At 41.8% G+C, this 14,362-nt stretch overlaps 1 protein-coding gene across 1 annotated transcript in view; it reads left to right on the top strand.

Moving 5' to 3' along the window:
• pappaa (pregnancy-associated plasma protein A, pappalysin 1a) overlaps nt 1-14,362 on the top strand; it is a 111,295-nt gene that overhangs the window by 74,285 nt on the left and 22,648 nt on the right. Inside the window, exons 14-17 of the mRNA XM_054756995.1 lie at nt 905-1,079; nt 13,221-13,404; nt 13,739-13,940; nt 14,010-14,247. Coding sequence (XP_054612970.1) covers nt 905-1,079; nt 13,221-13,404; nt 13,739-13,940; nt 14,010-14,247 — 799 coding nt within the window. The remainder of the gene's footprint in view (nt 1-904; nt 1,080-13,220; nt 13,405-13,738; nt 13,941-14,009; nt 14,248-14,362) is intronic.

Genomic DNA, 14,362 nt, shown 5'->3' on the forward strand with positions numbered 1-14,362 from the left:
ATCATCATTTTCTCGTTGTATTTATTCATTTGTCATAAAATCATGTATTCTTTTATTTAAGTCTATACTGAATGTACTTAACTAAAGTACATTCAGTACAAAAACGCTTATTAAATTAAAATCACATGTTTATGTATGCAAACATGGTTGATTTATAATAAATTAGCTAGAGTGGCAGTGTGACGTTATAGCGCCACCTGGTGTTTTGGAGGGCATTGTTAAGTGGATTGATTTTTGTAAAACCCCAAATGGAGATTTATATATTTTCGTGGTGGCCTTGATTTTATTTGACCTAATTTCCTTAATTACCACTAAATTATGATGATTGTAATGGCGGCATGAAAACATCAAGGCCATAAGGTGCCTGCATAAGCAGGCCATAAAACCGTTTGAAGGGAAAAGCACTTAAACAAGAAATATTACGGCTACAAGAGAGGTGGTAAAACAGAAATGAACAAAGAGATCACATTTTAGATGCCATTTTTCCTTTGTGGAGGAGCCACCAGCTGACAGACACCACCGACACTTTGTGTGCATTAGGGAAGCCTAAATGTTGTAAACAAAGTTGGCCCAGGCATTGAGGCATTCATAAAAGGCAAAAACAGCCATTGCAATGTGTCACTTCTTATCCCTGTATGCCACTCTACCTTGTGTCCACATACAGACACCCCCCCTTCACGCCAATAGCAAACATCTCCTGTCTCCATGTGGTTTATTGATCCGACATGTAAAGCAGTCATTGAAGGATGGCTGTGGTCACTTGGCTTTTTCACATGTGCTACTCCTGCTTTGCAGTGTTATTTCACTCATTAAATTTATGTTGGCTGTAACTTCTCCATTTGGCCTTTAGGTTTGTTTTTTTTTCATCACTTTCTTTCTCTCCCCCACCCCCTTCCTTTCGCAGTTGTGTACATTATTCGTGCGAAGCCATCGACTGCCAGGAGCCCTTAATCCGCAATGCAGAGCTCAAGTGCAGCAACGCCGGCCGCCACTTCTACAACGGAGACCGCTGCACCATCTCCTGCAACTCGGGCTACGTTCTGCAAGTCCACCAGGATGATGACATCATCAAGAGCCAGGTGAATCACAAAGCACATATGCTTGACAAAAATCTGCAAAAAAGGTGAAAATTGATACAAATACAGTATATTACATAAAAAATGTGTTCATAAAAAGTAAAGATAATCGCATAAGTCTAAAATATCCACTCAAAATAAACATAAATGAATATCATATAAAATCAATATAATAACAGCATATATTGCACTAAAATACAAAATAAATATAAAATAAAATAAAAATAAATAGAATGAACATGAATACAAAAACATTATATAGATATAAAATATCTCTATACTAAAATAAAATCATTTAGAATATATACATAGAAATAAATATAGTAATATGAAGTAAGTAATGCAGTATTAATAAATATAAATTAAAATGTATATACACAACTATGTAATATATTCAATTTAAAATATTAAAACATTTTTTGAAAATCATGTTTTGTCTTTGCACAGCTAAGTGCTGGTCAATTTTTGTGTGACTGTTAATCCAACTGTAGATGCCCCCAAAAATGGAGTAAAATGGATCATTCACAAACTGCACATCAGCCCCGACTGAATGCTGTGAAGTCATCCATTCGTAACATCCAGCAAAAAAAAAAAGGCAGAAAAATGGCTGCATAAATGTATACGTGCAAAGCACCTCGCAGCATCTGGGCACATGCGTGCCGATGTGAATGCATGTGCAACGATGCAAACTTCAGCACACAAATGGCCATACGAGAGCAGCATCCTTTTTCCTTCTGCTTGCTTCTGCAATTATTTTGTCACCTGCAAGCGCCACAGCCAGTCCCCAGAGATGGGTGGGGGTAGGGAAAGGGGGATGACATCATCCAGGTAGACAAAGTGCGGCACTGAGGAGCGGAGGAGGAGGAGGTGCCGTGGTGGACATCTCCGCCGCCTCATACCCGTTTAGTCCCTTGCCGAGAATGCTGCGCCATCACCTCAAACAGTCACTTTGTGTGGCTGCCTCTCCGCCGGGACGATGACATCATTGCATAGTGTCTGCTCCCACCGCCTCCCCTCCTTCCTCCCTCCATCTTTTCCACACACACTGAAGCCACTGTTAAAGGGCAGAGATTTGCTACCGCTCCGGCAACATAAAAGGCATGTTGGAATCGACACGCTGTTTGGGAAATTGCACTCAATGCCCTGCATAAACCAGATACACTCACACACACACACACACACACACAGATGTATGCACTTCACAAGTAAACAAACAAACAGGGCAAGTTGACGCCACGTCGTAAAGCTTTTGGATTGGCTCCAAGATGCTGTAAAGGCCGTATAAATGCTTTACCCCTCGGTATGGTGTAGTAAAGCAGTCTGCAAGACAATCTAATAAGAAAAGAGACAAGAAATATAGCCTAGGTGTTTTTCTCTCTGCTATGCTCCTTCCTACTCCTTTTTGGACATGATGAATTGTGCAAGTGTGAACATGTAAGCATGTTCGAAACAAATAAAAAAACATGATCACAAATGCACAAATGGTGATTCCGTCCTTTAGCGTGTGTCCTCTACAAAATGACCTCATCTATACTGTACTGTACATGTGCGTAAACTTTCACATGGGAATAATTACACCAAAGTGCGGCGTGTACAGAAGCACATCTACAATACATCCACAAGCATCCGTGGCGCACACAAAAACACAGTCGCCCCCCCACCCTGGGTCCTGCTAATTGCATTAGGTTTTGATTGACAGGGCACTTTGGCCATCAATGCCAATTCATTTAGTGCTAAATTATGCTTTTTAGGGAGGCAGAAAAGTGAGGAGAAAGTAGAGTAGAGGGAAAAAACACAGCGGGGTGTGTACGGTGTTGTTGTCTTTTATTTTGGAGGAGGGACAGGGGTCATGGTGGATAGTAGGTCATTTAAAGGACCTGATATTTATGAATATCATTGTCATCCATTCACTTTTGAAAGACGTTCAAAGGCAGAATTCATTTAAAAAAATTGTCCAAAAATACTCCATCTCGGAATGTCAACAATAATGAAAACAAAAACTGGATCGCCACCAAAATTTAATGGGTACATCCTTGACCCACCTACCCACAAAGTCTCAGGGAAAAATTCTAACTCACCAAAGTTTTATCAGTGACCTTCAAAACAAGCAGTGAAGGAAATGGAGGTAACAGCAGAAGAACAGTAATCGACTGACTATCGGACTATCATACATTTATTGCAAAGTACCATATTTTTAAAGGGCCTTTCCTTGCTCCATGACCGCACCCTTCTGTGAATATATGTGGAGAAGTTGTTTTGTGAATCCTACTAGTAAAAAGTGATAAAAACATGGCTGCTTAATGGAAACCAGCAACAAATATTGCGGTCCGAAGGCCCTCTTAAAATTGCTTCTTTGTCATTACAATTTATAGCCCAAATGAATCGCCTTTTTGAAAGCTTTCCCATGCTCAAAAACTCACCAAAAATGTTCATCCTGCTGAGGATTTAAATTTGTTAGGGATCTCGGGCGTAACCCCCAGAATTATGACTTTATTCCTGTAAAATTAGAACTTTTTGTAATAATATGACTATATTTATGTAACGTGACAACCTTTTTTCTCTTTGTGTTAAGGGTTTATCCCAAAAAACTGAGCAGGCCCACAAAAAAAGTCAAGAACCCATGCCCAAAGACCATCATTTTGGTTTGAGGCGACCATTTTAGGGTCGTGTTGGCGATATCTGGGTGTCCTTAAAAGTGGAATTTATCTTAGAGATTTGATCCAATTTCTACCAGTCTTGAAGAACATATGATAAACAGATGGGGGACTCTAAATTATGAAACATTTCAGTTTTGGTCATTGCATGTAGGAGAACATGGCAGCAACGTTTTTTCTTTTATCCATCCATTCGTTTTCTATGCCGCTTATCTTCATGAGGGTCGCGGGGGTATGTTGGAGCCTATCCCAGCTGACTTCGGGCGACAGGCGGGGTACACAGGGCACATATAGACAAACAACCATTCACACTCACATTCATACCCATGGACAAGTCCACACAGAAATGCCCAACAGAGATTCGACCCCGACGTCCTGACTGTGAGGCAGACATGCTAACCACTAGACCACCGTGCGGCCCAGTTTTTTTCTTTTAATATTACAAATTTATTTTCATCAAATTATAACATTTTAATATATTTTTTTCTCACAGCATTATGTCCTTAATACCCCTCAAAATTGAGTAAACCCACAAAAAAAGTTTCAAGGGCCCATGCCCAAAAAGACACAGGAAGTTGGCCATTTTGATTTGAAGAGGCCATTTTTTTTTTCAAAAACAAACTCGACCTACACGTTTTTCTACCAAATTTGGTACAAACATACATTAAACAGATAGGTGACGTTACATTGCAAAGTATTTGTGTTTTCGCGATTACATGTACGTAGAGCGTGGCATTTCCTTCCATGAAATGACAACTTCAGTTGTGATATTGTCATTTTATTCTCAAAATATTTGCATAACTTCTTCATATTAGGACATTTTGGGGGGGGGGGGGGGATATTTTCTTCAACGACATTTGCTTCAACCTCCCAGTTAATTCAGGCGTGATGCAGTACATGAGCCATGGTCGTCCAACTTGTCAGATTCGAGCGTCAATGAAGAACTTATTAATCACGTTTAAGGCGCTAATATGGTTTTGATAAGATCATTTCAATGACGATCCACATCTCTCTCTCAACTCACTCCTTGGCTACATGTATAGTCTTTAAGTACGAGACAGACAGACATTTATCTGCCAAAAAAACGGTTTAAATGAGCGTTATCCTGTCACTCGGGGCACATAAATCACCACACTGGGCTCACATGTCACCGGTAATAAAGCTGATGCTGCAAAGTAGACCTGCTGACTGAATGATGTTTATAATTACTGTATAGAATCCAGAGGGGTTGAGCGGGGGCAGGATGTGGTTTCCATGACTGGGGGAGGGGGGTCTTAACATCGGACAAACAACTTGAACAACATTTAAGGCAAACACTGGCAACACCCATTTGACATCCTTGTGTGAAAACTGGGGGGGAGTCATTAGTCATCTTTCCACTGTACAGTCAAGAGAAGTTCAACAACAACATAAAACATGAGATTGCCACAGTCTTGCCTTGTCACACGCTTAAGTTGAAAAGTTCAGCAGGAAGCGCTGCCTTATCTTCACCCATTAGCCACTTGTATCTGCTGATGCTAAAAAGCATGTGAGAACACCTTCTTCTTGAATAATCTTCAGGACCTATCTCTTCCCCTCATTTGTACGTATATGGCTGTGTGTTTTCCATTATCGTTTCTTTCAAGTGGCCAGGGAACACAGAGTACCGGCACTGCAAAGACCGATTGCACAGATTTTCATGTAGGCAGTCCCTTTAATGGACCCTATAGGCTTGTCGTCCACCACAGAGTATGGCACGCCAACTGGAAAACTGGAAAGTGCTCGGCAAGCTGCATTACAACCGTGATCAACTCACCCCAACTCCATATTACAGTGTGGCCAAAACGTCCGTGCTCTCTGTGTGTGACCTGTGAGGGAGCACGATGGCCAAAAGACCCTCAAAAGTTGGCCTTTTTTTTGACGTGATCATTTTAGCCTCATGTTGGCCATTTCACGGGTTTCTGTAAACAAATTTAACTCATCCTACAGTTTTTGTCCAGTTTGTACCAAATTTAAAGAACATATAAACAGTTGGGTGATGCTAAATCGCTAAATACTATAATTTTTGTCATTATATGTAGTTGCAGCGTGGCAGCAACGTTTTTTCATAATAATGACCATATTCCCGTATTTATTTTTTAGTAATATTATGACTTTATGTAAAAGGAAAACCTTTGTATTTTAGTACTATGACAAAAATGTAATTAGACCCGTAAATTAGTGTCAAAAAAGCCATGTCCATAAAGACACAGGAAGTCAGTTGCTTTGGTTTGTGAGTGAACCTTTTAGGGTCGTGGCCATATCGGGGGTGGCTAAGGAACACAGGACACCTGCACTGCGAGGGCCAAATGCACAGCTTTTCATGTAGGCAGCCCCTTTAATGGGTTCTATGGACTTGTTGTCCGCCATGGAATGCAGCACGCCAACTGTAAAGTGCTCGGCAAGCTGAATTACAGCCGTGACCAACTCACCCCGACTCCGTATTAGAGTGTGGCCAAAAGACCATCTGAAGTCTCATCCGGGTAGTGGTCCTTGCTCTCTGTGTGTGACCTGTAAATGTGTGTGTGTGTCCTGTGAGGGGCCACTATATAGTCAGTGGAGCGTCTCACAGGCCATTACATCCAATATAGATTTAAGGGCTCTTAGCAGCCACATTGACACTGACATCATTTTATTTAAAGGGCATTAGGAGTTGGCAGTCAGTCAATTCATCTCCAGACACACTTGTGCACATACTCTAGATATGAACAACATGTTCTCTTCAGAAGTTTATAGGAAATGTGAACTGGGCTACAGTGGAACCTCTGAAGTTAAATACTGTACATTCCGATTGCTTGCCATAGGAAATACTGGAAGTAATCCAGGCCAGAGTCAAACTGTTTCTATAATAAAACCTTTATTAACTCTATGGGCAATGTTTTAACTGTCTTACGGTATCTCACAAAAGTGTCTCTCTACTCTCCACTTCTTTCCTAACTTTTTATTTATTCAGCATTGATAGAAACTCATGTTCATGAAATATGTTTTTTCTTATTTGATATTCTTACGTATTTTTATAAAATAAATTCATATCAAATCTGGATTGTGCTTCTGTGCATTTGGGTGGTTAGTTTTACAACAATTTCAGTTGAAGACAGACGGGGAGAGCTTAATCTAATACGGTGGTACGGCCTTGGTTAGCACGTTTTTCAGTTAACATCCCACATTTTTCTTAAAGTTTTGCCTTGGCTTGCGTTCACCCACTTGGTTAGCGTACGATATGAGGCGCGGAACCAACTGTTGTATCTGTTCTTGGTTTGCTTACGCAGCCATCTTGGATCACGCCCCGAGACAAACTCTCGTGATACTTGTAAGGCACATACATTACATTACATGGCAGGCAATGAAGTGGCCAAAACAATGCAGCCTCGTGTTGACGGCGCCCGTCAGTAAGTGGGACGAGCTCTATGAGCCCTATGTGAATACCACCACTGAATTCAAGAAAGAAGTCATGGTAAACTTCGAAGATGGCGTCCATGTTGCCACTGTCGGCAGGATGTATTGGTAGCCCTCATCAACAATAAGTACCATCCTGAAGAATAACAACTTAATCAAGTGAGCTAATGTTGTGAAAGGAGTGACAGCGTTAACAAAACACCAAAAGACCACAAATTATGCATGTAAAATGATAATTATTCTCGATAAAATGTTGTTTTTTTTAAATACTTTTGGGTGTCTGGAACGGATTAATTGGATTTACATGATTTCCTTTGGTAAAAATGTTGTTTTTACATTAAAAAAAACAATATAAGGCAATATGACATTTTTTTTTGCATGATTAAAAACCCTTCTAGATTCTTCCTTATAAATGATCCATTTCCTATAGAATCCAAGTCCTTTTACCCTCGTCTTTGCTCTGGCCAAATTGGATGACGCTAATTAAAAAGTGTAACTCAGGGAAAAACTTAACTTCAACCTCATGGTCCTTGTCCTCTTGCCAGGAAGTGATACAATTTCTGCACAGGGCTTCACTTTTTTTTTTTTTTCTACGCCTGTAAGCAAAACCTAAAACCTTGACCAAATGAGATGGAGTATAAATCCCTCAAATAGCTGTGTATAACATGTTTGCTGATTATATTGATTATATAACCAAGAAAAGGTTTTTATGTGCTTAAACCCTTCAATGGTTGCTTCTCATTCATTAGGTTACAATGAGAGCTTATATTGTTGCCAGCGTCCAAATCCTTATTGGATTTTGTCACTCACAGACTCTCTGATGTTACTGCTTTTACACTCACAAATCATTTTTTTGAATAGTTGTTGGCTGAACATCAAGTCACCCTTCGCCAAATTGCCTAGCGGGAGTCCTTTTTTTATTGCACAATACTCGCTTAAGTCCGAAAATCTGTTTTCTTTGCTTTTTTAATATGTTAAATCATTGAAATAATGAACGGAATAATGACATACGTATGGCTGTTTCCATAATAAACGTTCCAAATGCGGTACTTCTATAGGACATATTAATGGACAGAAAGCTATACAATGGCAGTGTTTGCCATACTTTTGGCATGTGCTCACGTGTTTGTGTGCTGCTTGAGAAAAGGTTCTGGCTTGAATGAAGACGCCGTCGCTCTGTTGGTTCTTTTGTCTAATAGGCTGCCTGGCTTGAATTAGGCAGAGTTGGCCAAAGATTGTTAAGTGGCTACTGGAGGAGCGCTAGTCAGCTATAAAGTTCTTAAAGGAGGGGAAACTTCTCACAAATTTACACGCATAGAGGCACTCAACCTTATACACTCAATCAAAGTATACAGTAAAAGCAACACTTTTTGTTTTTGCTCCCAGCTTTCATGAGCTGCACTCAAAGATGTGCAACTTTCTATGCACACAAAAGCTCTATTTCTCTAAAATATTGTTCACAAATCTGTCTAAATCTGTGCTGGTGAGCACTTCTCCTTCACTGAGATAATCCATACATCTCACAGCTATGGCATATCAAGATGCTGATTAGACAGCATGATTATTGCACAGGTGTGTCTTGGGCTGGCCACAATAAAAGGCCACACAACACAATGCCACAGGTGTTGAGAGAGCGAGCAATAGGCATGCTGACTGCAGGAACGTCCACTAGACATGTTGCTCATGGACTGAACGTTCATCTCCAAAGGCATTTCAGAGAATTTGGTAGAATTTAGGCAAAATTAGCTTGTTTTCCTCACTTTAAGTACCGGTTTGGGCACCTGTTTAAGCACTGGCACCGTTTCATATCTACGGATTTGGCAAAGGTATCGGATAACATATAAATGATGCCCAACACATTTTATTAAGATGCAAAAACAGCCATATTCAGGTCACCTGATTGTGGGGCCGACATGCTAACCACTCGGCCACCGTCCCGTGACATGTCACCATATTTGCTTACTTCAACACAGGCTCGCTCACTCGCGTGTCACCACACTTTTTCGAAGCCTGAGCTTTTCAACAAGCATGAACCACACGTGGATGAAAGTTTCTTATTAAAAAGAAAAGTGAGACTGTTTCTAAACTCCACTTGCTTTAAGAAAAGTTATTGTCGTAAACACCATCTGAAAGCCTTTTTGGCTTGATTAGCCAAATTCACTAGTTTTTAGATTTAGAAACTACATAAAAAGTCATATTTTCTTCATTCAAGTTTAATAATCTCACACATTTAGCTTGCATTTACTGAAGAAATGTTATGACTAGACTGAATATAATATATCTTGGCGTGCTCTAGGACATTTGCAGTGCAGCCATCACATTGGTCCGAAATCAGCAAATATGAAATTTTCTGTGTGTGAGTCCGTTCTTCAATTAAGAACGTTAGGTAAGCAGTTTTACTTTAATTTAAGACAAACATTTTTAATCTGTTGCTACAGAATAATCAAAATTAAGTTTTTTAGCTTCTTATTAAAAAAAAAAAAAATTCTGGCCAAAATATCTTCATATGAATTGGCGAGGTACACTTTTTGCATGTGAAAATTGAGAGACAAGATATTTTTTTCTTTTTAGGAAAGAAAATGAGAAACTGTTGCTTAAAATGAGCTGCGATTGGCTGGCGACCAGTCCAGGGTGTACCCCGCCTCTCGGCCGAAGTCAGCTGGGATAGGCTAATGAGGACCCTAATGAGGATAAATGGCATAGAAAACGAATGGACGGATGCTTAAAATGGGACATTTTTACTTCCTTGAAATGTAGTTTTCGCAGTGTACAGGAGGCATGTGTTGCATCACCAGTCAAAGTAGCTAGTCCGGCTGCTAGCGCTGCAACAGCTTTGGTGGACCTCTATCTCGAGTGGGCAGGGATAGGCTGTGACACAATCAGCAGCTTCCTGGTGACAGGATAATGCATCACATGGCTTTTCTTTGTGTGTTTAATGGAGCAAACTTTGATGAACTTTGCTTGCATGCTTTTTTTGGTAAACATATTAGCTGTAAAGAGATAAATGACTGCTTTATTACAGCAGATGTTCACATGGGTTGCATGTGTTTCCTCGCCAGTCACCAATCATGATTGAAGTTTATTTATTTTGAGTGAACCTGATACTGTTATGCGGCGTTATGCGGTGTCATATGCTGGGATCAAGATGAAAGCTCGAAAGTAATGACGGCAGAGAGAGCGAGGGGGTTGTATTGCAAAAGAAACTGTGACGTTTACATTTGGATCCTCTTAAAAGCAACAAAAATGGATGAATTTATGTTAAAAACTCTAATTTTCCTTTATTTAGTCTTGGGGGGGGGGGGGATGTCAGAATGATAAAACTTTCTCAGCTTTGTTGTGAGATTTGTTGGCGTTGTTGCCATTCCTGTTGTGTAACATGTTGCTGTTAAATAGAAGAGGATGAAAACACTTGAGGTTTTGGATGACGGGCCACATTTCGCTCTCATCCCTGCAAATAACATACCGCAAGCCAAATAATTTGCAGGAATCGCAGCTATTTCTAATAGCAAAATAGGCCGGAGATCAGAAAATTCAATTTGGAAATATTTGAAAACATTACTTCGTCTTCTTTCCTTTAGAAAAAACGACATATAAGCTAAAAGCAGTTTTATTCTTTTTGTCGGTTTAGATCTGGAATGATCCACTGCATGAACAAAGCTTATTTCCATTGCAAAGGTGATGGCATGACATGGATCTTTATGTGAGCTGTTATATCATGCTCTCTTGCTTAGACCCAGCAACTTCCTGTATGTTAAGTCAGCTGGGATAGGCTCCATTCATACAATAAACGGATTGGTTGCTAGTTTGGCCGCTGTGAAATGGGACTTTTTTGTTCTATAACCTAGTGGGTATGTAAGAGAAATAAATCTTTTATAGTAGCTATTATATCATACTCTGTTTTTTATAGTTGTAAACCTTTTACTAAAGTTTTATTGTTTGCCCCTGACTGAATGCGTGTTTTTGCACATGTATCGATTGTTGCTGTGTCCTCTCGCATTTCACGACCAATTGCTCTCTTGAAGCGTAAACGTGTGAGCTATACTTTTGGTTGGAGAATCAAAGGAAAGATTAATAGATATTTTTCAATAAATCATGCGGCTAAGCTTAAAGCATGAACCTGCTCACCGTTTTCCCGTAGTCACCCTTGCCTCACAAATAAATGGTGGCTAATCTGTCATAAAGCTTGGTTTTGAGGCACAGGAATTGAAATATTATCCTCAGAACTTCTCGAGCAAAATATCCCCGTCTCCCTCTGTGTGTGTGTGTGTGTGTGTGTCTGTGTGTGTGTGTGTGTGTGTTTTGTTATTGTTTCCCAGAAATTGACACACTTCCACACAAGCCACCCCCCGTTGTGTTAGGGCTGATTGTGCACTTGTTAAGATATCAGTTGTCCTGGGTGGCACGACTTGCCCTTACAAACACTCACCGAAGGTTACTTGAGCTGCTGAGTGGCCCGTGCGGCTTACTGACACACGGTAAGCTAAGACCGATTGTTACGCGACATGCTGATTAGCGCTGAGGTAAACACTCACAAAAGACATTGCGGGGCATCAATCCGTTGGGCATCCGTCACTTCGACATTGGAAGACTTGCCAGGTAGATTGATAAAAATAGATGTGACCTTTGAGGACCTTTAAGCTACCTCATCAGTCTTGTGTCAGGTAACATTCAAAATTAATAGGGCTCTTGCTTTCAAGAGAAACCATCCCTGAAAAGATCTGTTAAAAACCCATGACAAATCACCCAATGACTCAAAAAAAAAAAAATACCTTGCCGCCTAAAGCGGCAGATTGCACACATTGCAGTGTAGAGGTGAGGGGGCAACAATAAGTGGGTGGGAGCTCGTAACTGAAGTCACCTAGGATAGACTCGAGCTCCCTCCTGACAGGATTATCCATACAGGAAATGGATTGGACTGGCTGCTATTTTGGGTACTAGCACAAAAACTTCCATACAACAATTTTTTTCCGCTTATCCGGTTCAGCAGTCTCAGTAGAGAAGCTCAGACTTCCTGGTCTCCAACCACCTCTTCCAGTTTCACCTGGGGGTACATTGAGGTGTTCCCAGTCCAGCTGCAAGACATAATCCTTCCAGTGTGTCCAATGTCCTGGCTGGACATGCCCGGAACTCCAGGGGGCACCTGGACTAGATGCCAGCACCACCTCAACTTCTCTAGATGTGAAGGAGCAGCAGCTCTTCTATTAGGAGGACCCAGCTCCTCACCCTTTCTTTTAGGGTGAGTCCAACTCCAAAGCTCATGACCAGAGGTGAGGGCGGGAACATAGATGAACTGATAAATCAAGACCTTTGCCTTGCGCTCCGCTCTCTCTTCACTACAACTGTACGGTACAGCAACCGCATTACAGCAGACGCTGCGCCGATTCACCTGTTGATCTCACTTGCCAGCCTTCCCTCGCTCATGATCAACAACCCAAGACACTTGAACTCCTCTACTTGGGGCAAGACCTCTCTCCCAACCCGAAGGATGCAGTTCGTCTTTTTCCGGCAGAGAACCATGGCCTCAGATTGAGAGGTGACACTGAAGGTCACAAACTGATGAGGCCATCAGGACCGCACCATCTGCAAATTGCAGAGGTGAGATCTCCAAGGCCCCAAAACTGGATGCCCTCAACTCCTTGATTTTGCAGAGAAATTCTGTCCACAGAAACAGATCAACAGAATCAGTGTCAAAGGGAAGCTTTGGTGGAACAGGCTTGCGCTGGTTCCTACTCCGGTTGCACCCAAACCTCTGTGGAAACATAGCAAGTTTGGACATTAGCACTAGACCAGCTCTGGTGGGAACTTAAGTCAGATGGAATAGGCTGCAGCTTCCTGGCTGGACAGGCACGAGGAACTAGCACTGGAACTTCTCTGTTGGAAACCTAGTTTGGCCTTGGCACAAATGCACAAAATAAATCGTGCTGCTTACTTTTTTACAAACGGTACGGTTCAGTCCAGTAGGGTTTTGACTGTTAGGCTTGTATTTGCATTGGAGGTGGAGGAATAGTACAGTTATTCGTTAGCCAGAATTGTGTACTGTTTTTTGCTGAACTATAACCTGTCCTGTCCTTTTCAGTCTGACTCTTTGGTGACCATCACCTGCGCAAACGGCAAGTGGAACAAGCAGGTGTCGTGCGAGCCAGTCGACTGCGGCCTGCCCGATAAATACCACGTCCACCCGGCCCACTTCAACTTCCCGGAGGGCACCACCTACGGCAGGAAGAGCACTTTCCAGTGTCGTGAACCCGCCCAGCTTGTAGGTGAGCTGACTGCCTTGTATAGATGTTCATTTTCAGGACTTGCCCTCAAAATACCGCAAGGTTTGCTAAAAACTGCACAAGCTTAAGTGCAATCTATTGCTTCCCTCCTGGGAGAAAGCCTGTGTCTTCTCTTACATTGTTTTCATATTTAAACTTTAATGCACATTAGGATCCTGGTAAGTTATGCATTTTTTAGCATCACATTTGGGGGATACAAAGCAAGATGACATGACTTTTACAGGCTATTTAACAACTGAGCGCTCCTTGAATCCACACTTACTCTTTTTATAGCTTACTAACCTTGAAAATCTTATGTTTCATGTGTCTTTGCCAGGTACAAACAACACTCTGACCTGCCTAGAGGATGGTCTGTGGTCCTTCCCCGAGGCTTTATGCGAGCTTCGCTGCCCAGCTCCTCCACCGGTGCCCAATGCCGTGCTGCAGACAAAGCGCTGCAACGAGACGGGCCTCAAAGTGGGGACGCTGTGCAAGTACAAGTGCAAGCCAGGCTATCATGTGACCAATAAACCCAAGAGGTAAAGCAATGGATGACTTAGCCCATATTCATTATATCCCACATTACAAGTCTTAATCCCTGTCTTTAGGCGTGCATTTAAGCGCCAGTGCACAGAGGACGGCAGCTGGCTGGAGGGTGCGTGCGAACCAGTCACCTGTGACCCACCGCCCCCCATCTTCCACGGCTCCTACCACTGCACCGACGGCTTCCGCTTCGACAGCGTTTGCCGCCTCAACTGCTCGACCGATGCCGCCGGTAATAGCGCTAATGCCGTCACAGGAGGCTCTGCCCACACGGTGAGGCTGCTGCACGCTCCATGCAAGCAGGTCTGTCCATATCTTTCCTCTCTTTTCCCTCGTTCTTACTATGACTTTTTATTTCCATGTGTGTGTCTGCTGTACGTCATTTGTAGACTTGTAGTCTATCCCTTCTCTCCTCTTC

The sequence above is a fragment of the Dunckerocampus dactyliophorus genome, chromosome 17 (genome assembly GCF_027744805.1).
Source record: "Dunckerocampus dactyliophorus isolate RoL2022-P2 chromosome 17, RoL_Ddac_1.1, whole genome shotgun sequence".
Classification (NCBI taxonomy): Eukaryota; Metazoa; Chordata; class Actinopteri; order Syngnathiformes; family Syngnathidae; genus Dunckerocampus; species Dunckerocampus dactyliophorus.